The sequence below is a fragment of the Crinia signifera genome, chromosome 7 (genome assembly GCF_055691185.1).
Source record: "Crinia signifera chromosome 7, ASM5569118v1, whole genome shotgun sequence".
In the NCBI taxonomy this organism is placed as follows: domain Eukaryota; kingdom Metazoa; phylum Chordata; class Amphibia; order Anura; family Myobatrachidae; genus Crinia; species Crinia signifera.
Genome location: NC_139223.1, coordinates 193,275,223 through 193,299,961, shown reverse-complemented (window position 1 = coordinate 193,299,961; position 24,739 = coordinate 193,275,223). Strand labels below are relative to the sequence as shown.

General features: G+C 43.0%; 1 protein-coding gene across 1 annotated transcript in view; it reads right to left on the bottom strand.

Moving 5' to 3' along the window:
- Window positions 1-205: 205 nt before the first annotated feature.
- The window catches only part of CIRSR (corepressor of RBPJ and splicing regulator), a 38,717-nt gene continuing 14,183 nt past the window's right edge, over window positions 206-24,739 (bottom strand). The window contains exons 7-10 of the mRNA XM_083154773.1: window positions 18,789-18,906; window positions 8,710-8,816; window positions 5,493-5,587; window positions 206-925 (exon numbers count right to left, since the gene is read on the bottom strand). Of these exons, the coding sequence (XP_083010899.1) occupies window positions 307-925; window positions 5,493-5,587; window positions 8,710-8,816; window positions 18,789-18,906 (939 nt within the window). The 3' untranslated portion in view covers window positions 206-306. The remainder of the gene's footprint in view (window positions 926-5,492; window positions 5,588-8,709; window positions 8,817-18,788; window positions 18,907-24,739) is intronic.

Sequence of the window (24,739 nt, the reverse complement as noted above, 5' to 3'; positions counted from 1 at the left end):
GTGAACGGTGTGTGGGGTCCAGTAAATACAACAGTGTGCTTGTGGTATTGCGGGCTTCTGGTGAGGGGCATTATCCACCAATAGTGTGTTGCAGTTTTTATGAAATGTTTCATTAAAAAATTAGAGCACCATCAACCTTGTATCGATAACCAAAAAGTTGTGCAACTTAAAAAACCTGTGTAACACTTCTAAAAAATGCACTATATTAGGAAGGAGTAATAAGTTTATTGTAAAGAGGACAGCAAATGTTTAAAAACCGATGTGAAGACACTGAAGACCAGGCTTGTTACACAATGTACAAGTAGACTACCTCCTTTTGTGATCCCTTTCTCTGCTCCTACTTCTGTCCCTGTCTCCACCTCTGTGATCTCTGTGCTTCCCCTTGTCTTTCAGCTTTGTAGACTCATACTCCTTCCCATCTCTGTGATTACTTCTGCTTGGACTTGTGCTTCTATGTCGATGGTTTCTAGATCTGTCACTTTTCTCACTCACTTTCTCAGGCCTTTTGTCTAACCGCTCATCTCGTTGTTGGGCTCTGGTGTAATCCTCCATTCTGTGATGTTCCTTCTTTTCATCCAGAGGCCTGTCGCACCTATTACTGGTGCTACTGTCCTTCGGAGCACCTTCACTTTTCCTACAGCTAGCTGAAGGTTCATCGGTCCTTTTTATTTTCTGTGACACAGCTTTGTCTTCACCGCCACTGCTGTCATCAGACTCTTTAGTAAGCTTGGCTTTCTTGGACTTCTTCCTATGTTTCTTCTCGTCCTTGGTGTCCGACTCACTGTCACTACTGCTGGAAGAGTCGCTGGAGGAACTGCTACTGTGGCTACTCTGCTTTCGCTTTTTGTGCTTATTTTTGCTTTTCTTTTTCTGCAGCTTCTTTTTCTTTTGTTTCTTTTTCTTCTTCTCAAGGTGATCCAGCTTTCTAGATTGGGAACAAACCAGAATTTTTTTAGATAAAATACACACTGGACAATGACAGTCTAGAATTGAACTCTCCAAGCATAATTTGACCTTTTACATCTTACATTTAATAAGTACATTTTTATTATAAATTACCCTTGGACACAACAGTCTTACTCTTTGTAAATACAAGTAGCTGATCCTTTTCATAAGTTGAGCAAAGTTAGAAAGACGAAAAATATAATATGCTCAAGCGGCCTGAACACGGCGAACTTGAACCATCTATTACCCAGCTAGAAAAGTTCTGTCACTGGTAACATTTTGATTAAACCATATACAATAACAACAACAGTTTGGTTTGACATAGAATGAAAATACAACGGGGTTATTAACTCCAGGATTCCAACCGTCAGAACGCCCCGACAGTCTGAATCCCAGACTGTTATCGCTTCTCACAACTGCAATGCGACCGTTGGTATTCAAAGTACTGACAGCCGAGTTTCGGAAAGTCCAAGGATTGTCGAAAACGGCCGTGGGTTGTCGAAAAATGGACATGGCTGTTTCTAACAAAACAGATCCAACTTGTTTTAAAGTTGGATCTGTTTGGTCGGAAATGGCAGTATTGAACAGTCAACGCACAATATTTTGGTATTATTACTTTGAGACATTTTGTTATTTTTACCGTTTTAGATAGACTTTGAAATGATTTCTCAACTTCGAGATTAGACATATGAAGCACTTTTGCAAGAAAGTGAAGTTGAAGACATTACATTTCCTTTGAATGGGAGGTATTTTTCATTATATTATAAATTTTAACTCAAACAGAGGCAAAGATACATTAGTCTAGAACGCAGATGTGGGTTCAGTGCATTTGGAGACAGGGGTGGCCAAACCGGTCCTCAAGATCTACCAACGGTGCATGTTTTCCAGGCAACCTGTAGATCTATAGTAGGAATGAATGCAGCATGTTTGAAAATGTGACCGTTCGTAATGACTACAGCTGTGCACCAGCTAGAGAGCCTGGGGAAGGTGACAATAATGACTACAGCTGTGCACCAGCTAGGTAACCTGGAAAACGTGGACCGTTGGTAGATCTCGAGGACCGGTTTGGCCACCCCTGCTATAAGAGCTGAAGAATAGATCTTAGGACAGTGAGATTTACTACTGTACTAAATTAGTACACTGTACTTATGGTGAAGTACAGATGGGGTATGAGATAAACCACGTGGTTCACTATGTTAAATTTTTCTACCTGGTCCACAGAAGGTAAAAAGACCTGCAAGTCCTTTTTTGTTTTTCATGAAGTCCTTTATTAGTATATCTTATTAGCACAGAATAGCTTCAGCATCCAATTCTGTTCCTCATGTTTACTCTTTAACATATCTGTTATCTGATCCAGAAATAGAAGCAACTAAATCCTAAGAGAAAAGATTTCAGTTTTGGCCCACATTATAGGAAAAGGACCATTACTACTTTTTTCTACTCTGTCCAAACAAAGGGGGTTATTCCCCCTTCCCCATCGCAGCGTGTGTTCCCATGCACAGGCTGCAAATGGATGGTTAACAAACATCTATTCGCATGCTGCGTGGAACAGCCACATCTTTCGATGGTCGCCAACCATCGAAAGATGTGGAAGGTGCACGCATATAAATACATATGCGTGCACGATGGGACGGAAATGGAGGGGCAGCTGACATCCAGTGATGTCATCTGCCCGCCCCCCGCACCCGCATCACGGCCTCATTACCATGAGAACACCCAGTGTTTGGTAATGGGGCTGCCCGGTGCCCCACGCCCCTCTCCACCCCCTATGTTGGGTGCATGAACCCAGCAAGCAGAATGTTCGCCGTGGGTGCACGCACTCTGCGCATGCGCAGTAAAAAAGCCATCAGTCCCCGTGCGAACACAGACTAGCTGCGTACGGACCAGAATAAGGTCCAAAATGCACAAAAGCTGCCGATGTTTGTGAGAATTTTTTTATTTTTGTTTAAAAACTGTAAAACTATGTATGTGTAATTTATGTAACGCCCACCATTGCTTTGTGTAATCCCAGCATCCCTGCTGTTCCGGCAAAGTTAACCAGTAGAGAAACTATTCAAACAACTCCAGCTCTAAATCCTATAATTCCCTTTGCTCTATGCACAGCTGAATGTTTTCCTCAATGGACGAGCCAATTACAATATACATTGCCACTTTACAAACGCAAGGATCATGCTGCTAAATCAGACTTCATATTTGCTCGCAGCAATAAAGAACGGGGACATGAAACCATTTAATAAGGACACCCATGTGGAACGGGTCAATTTGATAAGATGTACGTCTAGTTTTAGACAACAGAGGACTGAATATGTGATTTACGGTATAACAAAGCAAATTATATGTGACGGCAGTAACTAGTAACTTTTTCCCCTCTTACTCATACGATTGATTCGCTCCAGGAATTTTTCAACGTCGCATGGGAAAGAAAATCATCATATTAGCCTTTTACAGATTCAATTTAAAGGGCAGTAGAATGAATTAGACATTGTTAAAAAGAAATAAAATGACATAAAGAAGTAGAATTAAGAGTACATTAAACCATAGTCACCCGCACAGTCACAGTAGTGCTCCTATTCTATTATACTGGTGTGAATCTGGATTAACCATTATCATGATTTTTTTTTTACTTTAATCACCAATATGGGGCAAGGAGTGGGTCACTAGAAAGAGTACTTATAGGTAACAGCATAGCACATACACTCGAGGTTTTGGGCGTCATCCGGATCTTCAAGAGCAACACCAAACCTTGAATAAGTAGCTTAAAGACTTTTGAGTTGTATCAAGACTTGGAGAGAGATCTAAAGTGAAATCACATCCTAAAACAACCAATCAGCCTTTACTGCCATTTCAAAGATGGCGCTAGTTAAAGGACTGAAGCTTATTGGTTGCTTCTCTCTTCAGCAGGGAAACGTTGTAGCATCAGAGATTGCTGGAGGTGTGGGATGCCTTCTGATCTGGGACGCTATTAAAAACAACAAATCACTTATAAGGCATGGTTTTGTTTGCACGATAACATACAAGCCAGCACTCCAGTATCATTCTTCATTAGTAGATCTTTAAAATACTAATTAGCAGCTTGCAAGTAACAGACACCAATTCTAAGCCATTACATTGCTCTCCACAGCTTTGGCCACTGAGGAAAACTACGGCACGTAAAAGAAATAAATGCATGAGGACAAAGGAAAAGAAAGCCATGCTAATGTAAATACTTGCAATCTCGGGGGTAAGGGCTACACTGAAACCAGAATGGTACTGCTCAGACTGGAGTCTGGGAGAGTAGTAAGGGTGCACCAGTGTAATATTGGTGGGTGGACTCAATGTGCTTTCAGGAAGCATTTAAGGCTGGGGGACAGTGAAGGTGAGTAATTGGAATTAGATTTGGGAGGATAGAGGGAACCTGTATAGTCCTACTGTGTCCGGCAGCAGATGTATGTGCACAATGGAGGGCTCTCCGCATTACCACAAGAAAAGATTTCAGTTTATAATGGTACACAGTGTCCATCTTCAGATTTTCTGCTGCCGTTATGTGGAGGCAGCTCCTGAGGGTACAGAGGAGCGATCACTGGGTTGGATCACTGAAGAAGATCTTACAGCATCAAGCATGGTGATGCCACACATACTCTCAGCCACCAAAGCTAGTGCTACACATTTACACTCCGCCATGACAGCTAGTGCCACACACATACGTTCCACCATGACAGCTAGTGCCACACATATACGCTCGGCCATGACAGCTAGTGCCACACACATATACGCTTCGCCATGACAGCTAGTGCCACACATACACGCTCTGCCATGAAAGCTAGTGCCACACACATACGCTCCGCCATGACCGCTAGTGCCACACACATACGCTCTGCCATGACAGCTAGTGCCACACACATACGCTCCGCCATGACAGCTAGTGCCACACACATATGCTCCGCCATGACAGCTAGTGCCACACACTCTATGCTAAACATAGAATGTGACGGCAGATAAGAACCACTTGGCCCATCTAGTCTGCCCCTTTTTTTAAACATGTTACCTCAAACCATATTTGATCCTTATTTGTTTGTAAGGATATCAATATGCCTATCCCAAGCATGTTTAAATTGTACTACTGTATTTGCCTCTACCACCTCTGATGGGAGGCTATTCCACTTATCTACTACTATATCTGTGAAGTAATTCTTCCTCACATTTCCCCTGAATCTTCCTCCCTCTAGTTTCAGTGCATGTCCTCGTGTTCTGCTGCTCCTCTTCCTGTGACTAATGTCTCCCACCTGTACCTTGTTAAAAGGTATATTGATATATTTGAAAGTTTCTATCATGTCCCCCCTTTCCCTTCTCTGCTCCAAAGTATACATATTAAGATCTTTTTATATAGAATATTATCTGCTATTACATTGTCCCCCTCAAGAAAACTTCCACTCTAGTGCCACACATATGCTCAGCCATGACAGCTAGTGCCACACGAACAAATTAGCCATGAATGGTGATGTATTATATGCCACTCCTGGCCTCCAGATCATTTAAACAGGACTAAAGATATTCATTACTATACATACCTGAGAAGTTTTTGTTTTTGTTTTGTAGACAAGGATTTTAGAAACTCCACTTCTGGATCATCCTCTTCTTCCTCTGCTTCACTGACCACATACACCTGGAGAAAATAGTCAGAATCAGTATAATGTGTAATCAACTGAAGAGAATCAACTATAATAAATTGCTTGAAACTGGTCATCCGAGAAAAACCTGGTTTCCGTTCACATGACTCTGTAACCAGTTACACATTGCAATGTTGAGTTACATATAAATTCTACACAGATCAGGTCTTCTAAAAAAGTGGACATGAACACAAGACAATTACATTACCCCCCCCTTAACAACCCCCCCCCCCCATTGCAAAATAGTGTTCCAAATGCAGAATAAAAATAGACAAGGTTCAGATGTTTTAAAGCGTACACAACAATTAAGTGCACACTACACATGTAAGTTAGCTGTGTGAGAGGTCAAAAAAAGGAATTGTGAGGATATAATAAATATACTAGCAACCCGGCCCTGTTTCGCAGGGGTTCATGGCCATGTACCGCCTTCCTCCTAGCTTTATACACTGTCGCGCGAGCGCGCGGCATGCAATAATGATCAACTTGATTCACTAAAATAGTAATTGCTCGGCTCCCATATGGGATAGGCCTGGGGTAGCCAACCCTAGTCCTCGAGAGCTACCAACAGTGCATGTTTTGCAGGTCTCCTCACAGAATCACATGTGAGCTAATTAGCTCCATCTGTGTATCTTTTAAAATGTGTCAGTGATTAATGATTGCAGCTGTGCAGCAGCTAGGTTGCCTGGAAAATGTGAACTGTTGGTAGCTCTCGAGGGCTAGGGTTGGCTACCACTGGGATAGGCTGATGGTTAATATACCTAAACATTGCTCAAGAACTGCACTACATAACTGAGAAACTGCACAAATATTCATCCAGCGGTATTCAAGATTAGCTAGTTCAGACAGATGTTTTGGGGCCTTTCTTGTAAGGATGGTTAGGTTGTTCTCTAGGGAAACTGCAGTGCATGGAAGACTACCCAATCTGCACTTGTAACCAATAGAATCATGGTCTTCTACAGCAAGCGCTACAATGACTAGTTCATCTTTCCACCTTGCGCTTCGTCTACACCCCAGATGCACAGAAATGCCAGTCACCAATGGCTGCTGTATAAGTGACAGGTCATGCCAATTCCTTACAGCAGCTATGATGGTAAGTCCTTCACCTTATGAATCAAGCATCTTAGATTGAAAGTATATTAGGGTAGTGCTACCTTTTATCTGCACCATAACCCCGTCACTGCGCACTGTGTATTATATTGGCATACAGATACCTGGAGAACAGCCTTCAATGCCACTCAGTGTAATGTTCCAAATGGATTGTCCATGAGAGATAAAAGGAATGAAGATGGAGGAACAGTAAATCCCTAAGAGTATGTGTGCAGACTAGAGTGTATATAAAGGCCAAGTACTGGGAAAGCCAGAATAAACATTTCAGGGTATAGCTCATTGGGTCGACCACTGAAGGTCGACTCCTGAAATAGGCCAACATGGCCAAGGTCAAAAGGGACGGAAGGTCGACCCAAGCATTAGGTCGACAATTGGAAGCTTGACAGTCAAAAGGTCGATCTTAGTCAGGACGACCTACGTCATGTCAACCTACGCCTGTTGACCCAACGTATGTTGACCTTCACATCTCACTACCTTCCAGTTGGCGTTCTGTGTTATCGTTTTTTATTTTATTTAAAAAACCACCTTTGAAGAAGAAACATCACCATTACTAAAGATCTTGGCAGATGTCTTAACCGGCCATGTTCCAATGAGCTAGATAGAAGATCCAGCACAGTAATCCATCGCCACCTTTCCTTAACAAAAACAAGCGGTAAGGTAGAGCTAGCTATAACAACCATCAAAGAGAGACTGCGGCAGTTCCATAAGCCACCTAGAAGCAAGTGGTTCCATGTGAGGGTATTATAGGGACAGCAAACATACTAGCGCTAAAAACACTACACCGACACCAAGTTCCAAATCCCACAGGTGCAGCCAGTAAAAGAAACCTCAAACCATTTGTTAAATAAAAACCTCAGTGTTGGAACCCCGTACTTTCCCACCACCCACAGCTTCTATGGTTGACAACTTAAGTAAATCCATAATAATTTTGTGCATTTTTCCAGCATAGATAAGAGAACAAGATTTCTCCTTGTTTAGAAGATCAGCTGTAAGAAAAAAAGTCAACTATAAAAGCAATACTGTACAATGCACTGACAATGTCGCGTGCAGAAAAACAAAGACCAACCAGAAGAGAAAGGACATAATACATGAATATAACAGAAGCCGAACCAAGTTTAAATATCCCCCATCCCTCACAAACTGTTCTAATGCGTTTCCGTTTGTGTCCATACACGGCTTTGTCTGGATTCAAAAGCTCTTGACAAATCCATCACTAAAAGTGCCTGTGAAACAGATTGCTCGGAGAGAAAGCTTTATGGAGTGGCCATCAGGCAGTGCCGGCATTACACTTAGGTGTGTTGTTGCTGTGGAGATGTCTGCCTTTTATTATGAATATTCAATTACAGCAATCTCTGCGTGCCAGGATACAAGTCTAATGCACCCAGTTTTTATCCCAGCGCTATCAAGTCACTGTGGAGTGCCGCCATCCATGATTGTGTCCATCTAGAACTAAATTCCTTTCTATTCTGCTTTTTCAAAGGCTCTTTGGGTTTAGCCAGCAGGTAGCGCAGAATAAAACAATGTGATAGGGGGGGATGATGGCTATTACTCAGGTTCACAGTCTGCAGCCTCGGGGGAAGGGGAGCTGTACAGTTTATGCAAAATCCCACCAAAAAAAAAAAAAAAAAAAGATAAAAAAAAGACATAAAAGTAATAAACAAAATATATATATAAAAAAATTACAAAAATATAACAAAAATTAATTACAAATAAGTAATAGAACAAGTAATAAAAACAAAAAAGATAAAAAAAAATAACAAGTTATAAAGCTATAAAAAAAAAAAAAAAAAGCAACTAGCAAAAAAAATTATATTCTTTTACTATGAAACTTCCACTATATAGGGGACGGAAATAAACATAAAACGCTAGCATGAGCAATTTTAATGGTCTCTCGCTCGCTACCCTATGGATATGCATATTGCCCGAATGCGAAGCAGCAATTTGAAAGCAATCACATGGAAATTTATAGATATTTTCAGCTTACTGATAAAAGGAATGAGGAGATCATTACCTGCGATGGATCATGTACGGTCAGGTTTCTTCCCAGCACATTTTGTTTCAGCGCAAACCCACTGTTTCTCATCTCCGCCATTAACTCTGAGGGGTGCATTGATGGCCCTGAGAAGAGGAATTTTGGTTTCAATGAATCATTGATATCTCGCTACCTTTATTCTGACTCCGCTGTAGGAATGCGTTTGAAGCTTTGTTAAGTGAAATCACAGCTAAATCAACTCAATAATCTTCTGCTGGGAAAAGCATCGGATATGATTTTCCAAAATAGCGGCCAGGAGATTCGGAATACAAAATAATTGCATTTGTGTTTAAGTGAGGAGCCAGATTCTCCTCTTATGTAACTTACTATTATCGAGGAGAACGTGCCCAGGGTATTGTCGGTTAGGGCATTTCTCATTACAGGAGAAAGCTGCGAAGGATCCTGGTGTTACCTAGATTATGCGGAGACGCTCTCCCTGCCCACCACAAAGCAGCCATACAAGAAAAATATGCGACACTAGCTGACAGCTAGAAACTTTCATGTTCACAGTGCAGCGGTGAAGAATTGCTTATACTTATAATTTAGCTACTTAGCGTAATCATTCTTCCACTCACAAGGATGTAGGCGACGGCTGGCTTAGTTTTATTGCGGAAATCTGTGCCACACAAAAACAGACTTTAAATGCTCACTTCATTCTTGTTATTCTGGCTGAAATGGACATTATAAATGGACAGGAAACAGGTTTTACTAACTGAAATAACTCCATTAAGTTTAAATGTTGGCCTTGTTTTGATGCTGGACAGAAGGAATTGTAGAATAAGGACAGTGACACACAAGAGAAGATCGAAAGCTCTTTCTAGTTCATTAAAAAAAGGCAGTCAGTCAAAATCTACATCAACCAAACAGCGTTCCTGCCATTCAGTCACTTTTCCAGAGAACCAACCAAACTTGGCATTAACCAATGGAGACTGAATTTTTATCGTTCCTCTTTATCGTTAAACTTTTTTAAATTATATTTTTATTGGTGCTTTAGTAGCTTTATACATACAGTAATTTTCAAGTTTGAGGAATATACATTATATAAAAGCTTTATTTAATCAATCATAAACCATAGCCTAAGACCATAAGCAATCTGTGTCAGGATATAGAAGCGTACTTATTCACCTATATGAATCGACTTCACATCCATATTCATATATTTGTAGGAAGCACCGCGCGTCAGCTCCCAAAAGAAAATAAAATAAAAAATGGGACCATTGGTGGGTCATTGGCCACTAATCTTGTAAGACACCAGGAAGTGTTTGAAAAACATTTAATTAACTATTTTTTTTGTAGGAGTGGGAAGGATCAAACTATATTTCTCCCATAGCTCAAAAAAAACCTGCCACTTTTTATTCTTTTTGTCAGAGATGCTTCAATCCATTCCATTCTAAACAGGAAATATAGCTTTTCCTTAAATAGAGAAAATGGGGGTATTTCTGAATGGCTCCAAACTTGCAGAATGGTCATTTTAGCAGCTGAATATCAAGAATATTTTTTTAGCAACTTAATATCAAGAATAATTTTCAGCATCCTCTTCACACGTTGTACCTGGGGTAAAATACCTAGCATCACCCATTTTGAATTAAAGGGGACATAATTTACCAGATTATCTAGGGCATACCTGCGGACTTTGAGCCAAAATGCCCTAACTTTAGAACATGCCTAGAGAAAGCAATTTAATAATTTAAGATTTGGCAAAGGTTTAAGTGCCAGAAGCGCAGGTCAGGAAGCATCACATGACTTATCCAAAAGGCAGAATATGAAAATTGAGACATCCCCAACTGTCGCCTTTAGAATATTTAATTAAAAACAACTACACATCTTTAGATCTAAAGCCCTGCCATAGACACCACATAGCCACTTCTGAGTGATATCTTTTAACAAATGGTGTAGTGTGTATGTAGAATTTCGTTGAGCACATACATTGTTAACGATCCCTTCGGTCACAGTTAATATAGTTTACTATGACCTCAAACTACAATTTGAACTTTAACGTAATATATTTGACAGTTATAATAGAGATAGCAGAATAACGAAGGTTGAACTTGATGGACGCATGTCTTTATTCAGCTTTAACTACTATGTAATTATGTAGCAAAATAGAGGATTCGTAGTTGAAGGTTAGGAATGGATACCTCCATTAATAGAACGCACAACAAATAATGGCAATCACTATCATTGGTAGATTTGTTTTGGCTTAACGATCAAATTTGCACTCCATAATTCACGCAATGCCAGGAGGAAGAGCAAGCTAGGTGGCCTAGATCCGTCACTATCCACGTTTCCATCTATTGTCTTTAGTAACCAGGAGCCGGAAGCTTGGAGAGTAGAGCAAATTGAAATGGACCTTGAACCTTTCTGAGCTTGGTACATTACTATTGGTGGTTTATCAACCACTTTGCAACTGGAGCAGTTTCATTGACAGACTAACTTAAGCAACACTGTCCTGAGTTGCTGGAGTGGGCCAGTCTTGCTGAGACATCATGTGCAGATCTCTGGCTGGCCATTTTTTTTTAGCTCTGGCATTGCAGTCACACAGGGCGGGATTCTCTAAAATCTGCAGCCCTCTTTGCCGGCCACCGCATTTCTAATGACCGCATATTCTCTAAAATATGCGGTCATTAACGCAAGGGACAGCTCTTGCGGTAAGAGCTGTCCCTTGCGATGCGGCGCCGTTGCTGGACTTCCGGGTCTATGACCCGGGAGTCCGTCTGCGCATGCGCAGACTGACGCGCCGGCCGCAGGGCTTGCTGGGAGGGATCCGTGACGGATCCCTCACACACCGCTGCGGTAAGAAGCCCATAGGCTTCTGCAGGGAACCGCCAGCTTTTGCTGGCGATTCCCTCCGCAGCGGTGACACTGCGGAGGGAGGTTAGAGAATACAGAAATGCGGTAAAAACCCCGATAACGGGGTTTTTACCGCATTTCTGTAATAGAGAATCTCGCCCGCAATCTTTAGGGTTTTCCTATAGACAGACACAAGGGGCTATATATATATATATCATGCTGTATTGTACTTGAGCAGAAGGTTGCTGCCACAGGAACAAAATTAAGCCACATTAAGAAGTTCCGGTCTATAATGTATACCATAGAAGTGCTTTAGTACTGTTTGTTGGGGAAAGAGTTTTTCTTAATCACGGACCATGATCCATTACAATGGATGCAGAGAAACAGAGAGGCGAATGCCAAGGTTACCAGGTGGTTCCTGGTATTACAACCTTTTTTTTTCTTCTTTTTTTCTTACAGTGGAGCATAGACCTGGGACCCTACACCAAAATACAGATGCCCTGTGCCGATCATTTGCGCCCCTCATGAGGTTCATGACACATGTATTGACAATGCTAGGAGGGATAGGTGTTAAAAAGGTGCAGTGTGCTACCAAAGGAACCGGGATTGGTATCCCTACCTGCAGGTGATTTTCAATATGCCTCCATGCAGTTTGGCAACCTGATCAACCAAATCAGAACTCCTATGAAGGCCTTTCTTTTAAAAGACAAGGAGGGGCTGTGGTTGGCCTGTCAATATGGAAGATGGAGAAGGAACCTGGTGTATTTAAGGCCGCTGCAGGCCATTTGATATTTAGACCGATGCCAGACAGTGGCCGGTGACTAGGGAGTAGGTCACTGTTCGTAAGGGACAGCGCTGTGATCAGAATACTCTGCAAAAAATAAACTGTGGTGAAGGGTAGATCTGTGCACCCAGTTCATTGCAACATGGTTTGTCAAGGTAGTTACTTGTTTTTGCAAGTCTAACTCTTTGCACAGGTTACATTTGCCCCACCTACAGTGCACACGGTTTTGTCCATTTGAGAAAAAAAATGTGCTTTGTTGAAATAGGCCCGAAGCCGTGAAGATAAAACAAACCGTGCTTACTAAAAGAAAGTAACAACGGAAATAGACCGACGTTTTTTTAAATAAAGTGTACATTTATTATACATATCCGGCATGTAAGCTCAGTGGGTATCTGCTTTAATTTCAAGTCATAAAAAAATCTCAGCAACCAAGAACGGATTTAAATTTATTTCGAATGATTGAGATACTTGCAAGTTTTTATTTCTTTGTCAGTATAAAGTAGTCCGTAAAAGAAAATGGCTATACACCGTTAGGGGAACAAATCACTCTTCTCAGTTACTATTACGACAACACAAGTATTTTATAAAAGTGGCTAGGCGGCTTTACTTTACAGGTGACTGTCAAACTTTTTATGCCTTTCCAAAAAATGTCAAAGTTAAGTATTTTCTATTGTGTTTAAGAAGCCTGGATTTCAAGCCAAGATGACATTTTAGGCAACCAATAGCTTTTACAGTCAACTGTAAAAAACACAAAAACAATAACCACTTCAAAAACTACTCAAGAGCTCATTCAAAAATAATATGAATGATGAGATCGGAAAAAACATCTATACTTAAAAATTTAAATTTTAGCCAAAACTAAAGGTTCACACCTTAAAAGTAATATCTATATAGGGTTTCAACTAGTTTCATGCATTAAGCATTTTATCAGCATCAGACAACTTTTATATGGCAAAATACTACAAAAAGTTTTACGATCCATATAGCATGAACTCCGGAAAAACTTTTCGGTCAAACAAAACCTAGCCATTTGCTGACAGCAACTACATTTTTGTACAGTAATAAGTCAAATTTGCCTGCCAGAATAAGGCACCAAGAGCAGGGAGCACCAGTCAGGGGTAGGGACGGTGCTTGTTTAAAAGTTGTGTCTCGATGATCTTTTTACCCCCAGACTTTTTCCCATTTGCCTTACGACTGTTGCCTGGAGATTTTGTCTTAGTTCTGTCTTTCCTTTCATAACCATTGTCGCCTCTCTGTCAATAGGGTCAACCAGACATCTACAGTGCAGGAAGGAATATCAGACGGGTATATGAATCAGCTCTCCGAGAAGAATGTAAACTAAAGCTTTAGGATACATCTGAACTTTCCCAAGGACGAGCCACCATGTGGCGCTAACTCTCAGGTCTTTTCATCATCCCATGTCTCTGATTTCTAAATCTTGTAGCATCCAGGTTGGGCTTCATCAGAAGAGACTCCACATGCTGTAGGGTTACGACCTTCACCATAGCCGTGAGTATTTTTAGACCTACCCTAGCGTGTGCTTTCTGTGCTCTGATATGCAATCAAAATGATCCATTTGGCTTGAAGAAATGTTGCAGTCAGCAGGGCGGTTTAAGAAGACTATGGATAGAAGCCTGGCACATTTCCACATTAGGCAGAATGGACAAGTGTATCGGGTCATGTATAGGTTATTTTATTGAGGGATTAAGCTTCACTCCAAAATACACTACACGTATTACAATGGGGCATTAGTAAAATCAATGGAGGGAAATGAGATTTAAATCTAGAAAAAAAAATACCTAAATATATATATCTTTAGAGACAATATAATCTATTTCATTATTACAACATTATTGGGGGTATTCAATTAGCCAAAGTAATTTACTATGGCTAATTTACCCCCGGGGGCTATACAATTAGCTCCGAAAGCTGGCAGTCTCTTGGGATTTTTTTTTCCCTTGCCCAAAGCAGGAAAATAAAAATCCCCATCAAATGACCCATTTTCACAGTTGTGGCTTATGCAGGAACCCATGGGAAACTTATCCCGCATCTCATGTGTTTTCAACCTAAAAACAGGTTATTGTTTGGGAAAAAAAAACAGGCCACAACTGAATTGCTCAATAATTACAAGTAAAAAAAAAAAAAAAATTTTTTTTTTTTTCGGCACAAGATTTTTCTAGGGTAACTAACTATGCCCCTAAATCAAGGCAGTGTATCAAAATGAATTAAAAGTACAGCTGTTTCAGCAGACACCTAATATTATTGCACCTTATGGTGACTTTAATGCCATACCACGGATACCTAGTTTTGGATATTTGCATTTTAGAATCTTTTTCACACTGCAGCCGCACACCAATAGACTAGTAGTGAACTGGGGGATTTGTCTCGTAGTCAGTGTGACAATGCAGAGTCTGTCTCAGTCATTGGTCAAACAGCGACAGTATGCTTGTCCACTAGCAGTGTATATGGCATGTATACCTTGTTCTTTTACATAGAAACATAGAATTTGACGGCAGATAAGAAGTGGCCCATCTAGTCTGCCCCTTTTTTATAAAACATTAGTAGCATGGGTACTTGTTTTCTAGCACGGCGCCCCAATTTCCATCGCAGAGCATCGCATGCAATATAGCGGCATGCAATGCGATTTTTAATTGTACAAGCACCCTGATGGGTGCTTACAATGTTAAATGCACCCCCATTGTCAACGCCACCCCCACTATCAACGCCAACCTGAAGCGTGGCGAGCGCAGCGAGCCCGTGAGGGGCGGCGGTACCTCGTCCTCCGACCTTTTCATACCCCCACTATCCATGTCGGCGTGGAGTTGATTTTAGATAGTGTAGCGAGCGCAGCAAGCCATCGAGCCCCGTGGTGTGTAACCAAAACAAACCGATTAAATTATTGGGCAAAGCAGCAGCACGGAACGGCATTCATGACACCTCTATCAAGGATATTTGGCATGATATGAAGATAGGTGTATGTGGGCACACTGCGTGTTACACCTATAATATGACCTGTTGTGGTTTCTTGCACAGTAAATTACTAATCCACTATATCAGTAGCTGTACCACATGCTGCTCTGGTCATTGTACTATATCAAACCTATAGTGCTGAGATAGTTGGGCGCAGCGCATAACTTAGCGTATATAGCAGTCAGGCCCGTACTGACAGCACAGACTCTGAAACTGTGCACCACAATCACAATCAATCTGTGCAAATATCCAGATGTTGCAACACCCAAAATAGGGAATTTACCCACACAATAAACCACTGCGGTGTCAATATTGGTACTACTTACCCTAGTACAAATAGGATTCACGCTCATTGTGCGAGCAGTCTCCATATCTAGAGGGAATTAATCCCTTTCAATCTTATAATTTGCCTCTAACGAGCCCTAGTCAGCATTTGCCGTAAGGCCCACTAGGCAACACATCATCAATCCAAATTGGTCCAATTTGAGTACCAATCTGGAAGAATTTTTTCCAAAAAATGTATTTCTGAATTTTTTCTAATTCTTTCTACTTTTTTCAATTATCTCCAGTGCATAGCGTATATAAAACAAAAGCTCACTGCCAGTTAGGAGACGGATCTAAGTTAACGGCTATCTTATCCGAGAGTTATAGCCCCCTATTTTAAAAATACCTAATAAAAGCTAAAGTTTTATTATATAATTACCATATCACAAGAGTGCCCCAAAAACAGAGTCTTCTTTCTCTCCCCAGTTTTGTCTAATACTGGTGACATGGCAAACATGGTAGTAGATTATGTTGCGGGGCGGTGTAGCCCCGGACTGTCCTAGCATACCACTATATAGGACAGGCCCTCACAGGGTATTGCTGAGAAGGGCACAGGAAACTAAACAACTTGCGATATGTTTGTGCCCATTAGATTAATGGACTTGGCCAATCTGTGCCGTTATATATCCCGGCATAGCCAGCTCGCTGGGACTTCTAATACAGCAATTAGTGCCCGATTCAGACTTGTTTGCTAAGGAGTGTACGCACAATGCCTAACGAGCGGGTAAGTGCCGCCCCAACGAACGCCTATCCACCTGTGTTTTCTAATCCTTCAATGGTCGCTCACCATCAAATGATTTATCCTGCAATCTGTAATAAGTCTAAACTGACTTTTTACTACAGCCGCTATCTGACAAAAAGGAGGCAGGGTTGCTGGTGTCATGTGACGTCAGGGGAACGCCCATAAAATGCTGGTCGTTCCCCAGCAGCCGCACCCCTGCCCACCCCCCCTCCCTCCTTGCGTGAACGCCTAAGGGGGTCTGCACTTGCGCAAATACACATATGCGGAGACCTCCCCCCCCATCATCGGCCCCTTACAAGTGGGTCTGAACTGGGCCTTTAGTATTGAACAATGGGGCAGATGTATTAAGCCTGGTAAAGTGGATGGTGATAGCATACCAGCCAATCAACTCGCAACTGTCATTTTTCAAACACAGCTGATTGGCTGATGCATTATCACCTTCCCTTTTACTACTTTACCATGCTTAATAAATCTTCCCCAATGCTCCTATCAGCAATCTATAGGCAATAATCACGTTAGTGTTCAGCATCTTATTAACCCCATTGGGTGGTATGCCCGGAAATTTTTCGGGCTCAGCTGCGCTTTCCGGCCACACCACTAATATAGAATAGGTGCGCACCACTGGCGCAGCACCTCTAGAGCCCCCCCCATCACACCCTTCCAGTCAACCCAGTCCACCCCCCCAATCACCTTTGCTCCGGCGATCGGTGCGCCGGAGCTCCTGCTGACCCACCAGCCAGCCATCAATCATTTTATAGTGACGTCGGCGGCAGGCTCGGGTATGGTTAGCGCAGATCGGGGGGGCTCGGGAGCGCTCAGGCACCCGAGTCCTCCCGAGCCACCGCGAACATCCCCCAGCCTGCTGCCGACGTCACTGCTGAATGTGACAGGCGGCTAAGGCAGTGGGGACAGCGGCGACAGGGAAGCTCCGGCGTACTAACGCCAGAGCAGAGGTGAGGGGGGGTGGGGGGGGGGGCTTCCAACTTCCTGTGGTGGGTTTTGTTTACAAAAACAATATAGTTGGTGCAATCAACTGATCGTCTTGGTCGAATGTAGAGTATACACCAGAACATGAGTGAGATGATCATATGATGGTCGCACGATCTGTTAGAGCACACAATCTGCATACGATCTGATCACGATCTGTACCCATTGTTTTCAAATCCTGACTGCAGCAGGTAGGATCGGCAAAATGACCAAACGACCGGCAGGGACACGCATCGGATTGGAATCGGACCCAAAACATGCCCAAATTACATACAATCGCTTGAGATTGTATCGAAATTGGGGGGAATTGAATGAGGCCAAATCGTTCTGGTGTGTACCCAGGATATAGCTTACAAAAATCTCTAAATTAAATGCCAACAATATAAAGGAGTAATAAAAGGCCTAGATAGATAGATAGATAGATAGATAGATAGATAGATAGATAGATAGATAGATAGATACTTGCATGGGATTAATGTGTGTGTGTTTCTATAGGGGTAGAGAAATAGGAGGTCATTAAGCTTGTTCACCAGATGAGCATTTTAAGCGCCGTTCTCCCTTTAATGCATCTGTAATGAATCTTGCTTTACTGCAGAAAGGGTCAGAGTAGTTCTGAAATCGCTTACGGTAACTGACAGGAGAAGCATTACTGCTGTGATAATCAAGTCAACTTGGCCTTTAGTGAAGCCATTATAACTATTTTATATAAATGTCATAAATGCACTTGGTATGCCGTAGAGATGTTCTGTGCATGAACTGCTCTTAGTCATTTATCCTCAGGATGCCCAAACATTTTTTATTTTTTTAAAAGATGCATCAAAAAGGCTGCGGAAACGTTTACTAGGGAAATAGAATAATGCAGCGGTGTTAAAGACAATACATGTACGCTTTTCTGTGTTGGAGAAATGTGAGTCGGTCCAAAATGTTTCCTAGCGTAAAACATTTCTTTTGAAGAAAAAAAAAAAAAGAAGAAAGATTTCAGCAATTAATTTTTCACATTTGAGATATAACCACGGTATAGGTCATAGGAAGAGGGTTGAGATAAGCTGTAGGGATACTTTATTTTTACTTTACAGGCGGATTTTACAATAATATAAATCTAATCAGTATGGGTTTAGGAACCATAAGCAATTACTTTAGGCCATCAGTATAAAAAAAGTAATAGCAAATAGCAAAATCATTGTAGTTCCCAAAATAATAATGAGTCCTTTTAAGTCAGCATTTCCCAACTGAAGTCCTCAAGGCAGAAAAACAACTCAATTTTTAAAAGGATCCATGTTTGAGCACAGATGGCAACATCACACTAACTGGCTACCCTTAAAAGCTAGATCGTGTGCTGGGGGAGCGAGGCTGGCAAACAGGATCTTAAGTGCTTGGACAAATCAGAGGCCGGCAGAGGAGTTTGGTTTATAACTAGAAGCAAGGACAGGTGCAAAGGTGAATGAGGTCTTTAGTTCCTACCTGCTCCATCTGCAGTGACTGAGCTTGCGTTGATCCCAGAGAGACCAAACAATGGGCATTCTCTGTCTGTGTTCACGTGACCCCATTTGTGGCATTTAATACATCTCACGTTGCGAACCTGTAGGCATTGTATGAGAAAATGCTAAATTTAGAGCACAAAGTGAACTTTTTAAATGACTCCATTGTTAAACTATTAAATATCTGCAGTGGTTAAATAATGAATTATAGAATGAAGCTTCTTTACCGTGCAACGGTTTAGTCTGATGAAAATCACAATTTTAACTTCTGCATATTTTGAAAGAATTGTTGAGGCCCATACACACTGGGCAGAAAGCCACTCAAAACACCAAGCCGCCCAGTGTGTATGGCCTGGCGGTGAGCGCTGCTGCGCGCTCCCGCATCATCGCTGGGAAAGCCGCTCATCTGCTGGTAATACTGGCAGATGAGCGGCTTTGAGGACGGCTTTGCATAGCACTGCAGTATGTAAAGCCGCCTGCCCCCCACTGACAGCATCGGGCAGGGGGGAAAGCCGCTCAGTGTGTGCACTGAGCGGCTTTCCCCTCAGTCATTGCTGTCCATACACGCTGGGCATAATCGCCCGGTGTGTATGGACCTTTAGACTTCAAACTCTGCTCTCCAGAGAATAATAAATGTAAAGCAAAAAACCTAAAAACAGTAGTTGGAGAGAATAACTTTACCCACATGACAAGAAAACAAAACATATTTAATATAAAATACCATCAGTGAGTTATCAATAACTCCCTTTGCTAGATAGGATTTTCTCAAATGAGATCCTTAAGTATCGCTAACAGTAATGTCCAGCGATTCCTGCACAGTAAATCTATTTACGTTTTCCACCGGATCTCACAGGTGGTTTAATCAAGCTGTGCACTAAAGGGACAGACATGGTGCGATCCCCACATGATGCACAGTCTATTTTTGCTTGCGATAGTGACCTCTCATCAGTACCGCAAGTCCCTTAACACTGAGATTTTGGCTAACTTTCCTTACAATTTTGACTATATAGTCAAAATCATAAGGAAAGTTCAGCCAAAACCACACACCGTGCATACGCCTCTTACATTCTCTTGCTTTGTACAGAGTGCTTTGAGAAAGGAACTTCAGCCTATAGAATTTTTTATTTTAGTGTCTAAGAAAAGTAAGAGTGCCAGCACTCGGAACCGTAGGTGCATCAATAATGGGTGCGCACAGGCCTCTTGGTATAGAGGACCCCTGCACTACAGACCCTACACCAATCACATTCCTAAGTGGTGTATATCGTGCCATATTTCCAATAATATCTTTTGAGAGATGGCACTGCATGGTCAAAAAGACTGGCACTTTGTCTTATGGGTATGTGCCATCTTCTCAAATATTACTGGCACTGCGTAGCAGGTGGGCAAACACTTACCGGCTATAGTCAGGGGCATTATACAGCACATATATATGTATGTTTCCAGCTTTTGTGGTGCTTAATGTAATTACAATCCCGGGCACTATCAAATAGTGCTGGGGACAGCCCCTCCCCTAAATCCCAGTGACAATTATTAAGTGGAGAATTTCAGGTGTGCACTTCGACACCCTAACCCCTGCAGTAAAGGGTTAAGTGATGACTTTAAAAGGACATAAATGAATTGGAACAGGTAGAGAAGGGCGGCTAAGCTAGTAAAAGGTCTTGAATCACTAGAATACAAAGATAGGTTAACCAGGCTGAATATGTTTTCACTGGAGAAACGGAGGTGGAGGGGCGGGGGGGCTTTCCATAGCACAGCGCTATGGAAAGCTGTCCACAAATACCAGCACATGACCAGCTTTCCTGGCGATGATGCGGGAGCATGCATCAATGCTCATCGCCAGGCCGTACACACTGGGCAGCTTTCATGTAAAAAGTCACCTAGTGTGTATGGGCCTTAATAACTTATTGCACTTACAGTACAGTATTGGTTAATAGAATCCTTCCTCACAGCCGTGACCTTGGCCCGTTTTCGTTTTGTTCGACCGCAGATCGCCAGGCAGATTCAATGTCCTGGCTGCCGATCGGTTAAAAGGGGCATGTCTATAAACGACCGTGGATTGTTGATATTCGGCCGCAATTACGACAGTTCATGGCCATAACCGACAAAACGGACTCGACTGCTTTTAAAGTCGGGCCCGTGATGTCGATCTGCTTCTTCAATGCTGTCGGGAAAGACAGCATTGACTAGGCGCCCACCGCTATTTCCCCTGTCGCAAATAGCGTCCGGGATTGAATACCCCCCTATATCTGCGTCTCTTCTTACCGGTGTTCATTCATCTCTACCAGTGACAACCTGCCCCCGATAGCACGCAGTCGGCTGTATTGTGTGCTAAGAATTGTGCTGCTAATTGCTTCCTGTGCTCTGCTTTAGTTCTTCAGTTACATTTAGCCCTGTGTGTACCCTGTATTGTCCTAATGTGTGCCCTGTGTATGGCGCGGTGAACCACTTGTGGCGCCTTATAAATAAAATGTAATAATACTGATGCACTAGAAGTTTATCTGCACTCTCACCTTTATTGCGCACGTACTCAAGGTCTTTTCTGCCTTATTGTTGTAAAAAGATCAATGACTGGTTTCCACTTTGTATATAAATCTCACGGTGAAGTTGTAATGGTTTGTCTTTTGTGTAACGTAATGGGAGGAGGGCAATTTCAAGGGAAGTAAAGAACAAAAAGAACTCTTGTATTAAAACCCTGCTTGAGAACATATTTATACATGTGAGAAGTGATTAGCTTGTTTATATTGGCTAACATTAGTTTACACCACTGAGGCACTGACAGATCTTTAATGATAAGCTCTATAAAGGTGGGAGGTGATGTCACTCATATGCCGAGAGTAATTTATATAATAATGGAACGCTGTTAATTGCCGAGAAATTTCAAACAGGCAATTTAAAATAAAAGAACAGTATAATATATACATATACCTACTGCAGCGTGGTTTCCAACATTCAGAATGTCAACATGTTCCGAGTGTCGATATGGAAGTGAAGTCGACATGTTGACCATGCAGATTTCTGTTACGGAGGGGAGTTTCCCTTATACAAGAGAGAACTCTCGCACCGCAACACGGCTATTTCAAAACTCGTGCCAGATCGCGAGTCATTCGGAGCTCAGTCCAACAGCCAATCAGGAGCCGAGCTACCACTGCCACTCCTGATTGGCTCCCAAACTGCAAACTCTGATTGGTTCGCAATGCCGGCTGGAGCTGGTTTGGAATAGCGGCACCGAGGTGGAGCTGTACCTGCTCTTGTACAGTCAGGGGTGAGAGTTGACGACCGCTCTGCCCGGCTGTTCCTTCCCGCAAGCGCACCCAGCCGCAACCAGGTTCCGCTTCCTCACCTAAAAAATCTGGTCGCCGGGAAGCAGAATCTGGTCGCCGAGGCAACCTGACGCCCAGTGTTTGTCGAGCCCTGATCTATACCCTTATTATCAGCCTGTAAATTCCATAGTTAAAGTCAATGACTAAAGACGTAGGATGCACTATCACAGAAACACCTTCACACTCAGCGACGTCTTATTCAGGGACAGATCGTACAGACACTGATCTCAGCAGCACAAATAATAGTTTTCCTTTATTAGTGCCACAATCAGTTACCCCTGAAGGAAATAGGATGGTTGTGCCTACCACCACCGGTTCTACTGTTACGTAGAATAAGTTTTAAGGCCCCCATACACTAGCCGATTTTGGTCAGATTTCAGCCAGATCAGTCGGATCTGGCCGAAATCGGACCAAAATCGGCTAGTTTTGATGTCCCCTCAGATCCGATGCGCGGTCCCGTGCGCATCGGATCTGCGTCGGGTGGTCGGACCTGCTGCACGTCCGACCACCCGACTTGGGACCTAGTGGGGCGGCGCGGCGGTAGAGGGAGCAGGGGGGGCTGGGGACGCTGCGGGGACACAGGCGGCATAGAGCCGGCGGGAGCTGTCAGTAGTACGGAATAAAAAAAAAAAAGCCCATACAATGAATGGGCGGCCTGTGATTGGCTGAGCGCTCTCTCAGCCAGTCAGCAATTGGCTGAGAGAGCGCTCAGCCAATCACAGGCTGTCCATTCATACATAGCAGCAGCGGGGACGGGCAGCGCAGTGGCGGCTATTATATTTTTAAAATACTTGTCAAATGACCGGCCGCTCTCTGATTGGCTGAGAGCTCTCCGGCCAATCAGAGAGCGTCCGGTCATTTGACAAATATTTTAAAAATCTAATAGCCGCCACTACGCGTCCCGTCCCCACTGCTGCTATGTGTAAGTACACTGCCCGGCCAGGGCAGCAGCGCTCACCGCACCCGCCGCCGCTGCCCGCCCTCACCACCGCCGCCGCTGCCCGCCCCCACTACTCCTCACCGCCCTGCAGCTCCCCGGGGTTTTTTTTTACATGGGATAAATCTCATGCGATTTATCCCATGTAAAAAATGGCACATCAAGTGCCAAATTGTATGTGAGCCTCCCGGGGAGCTGCCGGGCGGCTCGCAGGTAAATTGGGTCCGACTTGTCCCTAGGACAAGTCGGCCTAATGTATGGGGGCCTTTAGTCATGTGGCTCTGGTGTGTCATCCAGAACATAGAGGCTTAAGGCCCCCATACACTATGAGATTTGTCTGACCTGGAAAATTGCATCTGATTTCCCCTGAACTTCCCTGGCAGCTTCCCAGGAGGCCTACATACAATTTGACACTTGATGTGCCATTTTTTACATCCAATTTGCATCAGATAAATCACATGTGATTTATCACATGTGATTAATCACATGATTTATCTGACGCAAATTGGATGTGCCATGATATTTATCTGATGGGATGGCTCTAGGGAGTGGCCTGAACAGTGCTAGACCTTGCAGGTATTACTGTTCTGAGAAAATGAGAATGGCGGTATATGTATATATAGTATATAACTGAATCTGCTGCGCTATATAAGACACTAACGGAATCTGCTGCGCTATATAAGACACCGTAACGGAATCTGCTGCGCTATTTAAGACACTGTAACGGAATCTGCTGCGCTATATAAGACGCTGTAACGGAATCTGCTGCACTATATAACACGCTGTAACGGAATCTGCTGCGCTATATAAGACACTAACGGAATCTGCTGCACTGTATAAGACACTGTAACGGAATCTGCTGCGCTATATAAGACACTGTAATGGAATCTGCTGCGCTATATAAGACGCTGTAACGGAATCTGCTGCGCTATATAAGACACTGTAATGGAATCTGCTGCTCTATATAAGACACTGTAATGGAATCTGCTGCGCTATATAAGACACTGTAACGGAATCTGCTGCGCTATATAAGACACTGTAACGGAATCTGCTGCGCTATATAAGACGCTGTAACGGAATCTGCTGCGCTATATAAGACACTATAACGGAATCTGCTGCGCTATATAAGATCCAAAGTATCCAAAGAAATGCAATATCAGTTACGTCTTAGGAAAGTAACTAGCAGGAATAGAAGTTTGTCACTAGTATCCAATTATCCTGAACATAAACCAGTGGCCAAGAGGGAGAGTCAGGGAGATAGGACCAGCCCAGGCAGTTCCACCAGAGACCGTTTGCATAACAGTATTAATAGAGGTTAAAGAGGTATTTGGACACTTCCCATTATAACCAGCAGTACATAGTCACTGCTGCTTGCTACACTAAAGAGAACAATAGTCATTTATTCAGGCACACACAGGGGAGAGAGAGAGGGGGAGTCTGCCCATGCTGTCATCCAGAAGCAGGGGAGAGGGAGAGTCCGTGCTCTTCTGAACAAGCTGACAATCAGCAGCACGGGAGAGGGGAGGGGGATGTTGTCCGGGCTTTGCTGCCCGTTCAGGTGTCATATAGCAGCAGAGGAAAGTCTGGGGGCTCTGCTGTGTGTGCTGACATCTAGGACGAGCAGCAGGGAAGACTCTCACTGACTGCCGCCCTCTTCTCTCCTGACTCGAGTCCCGG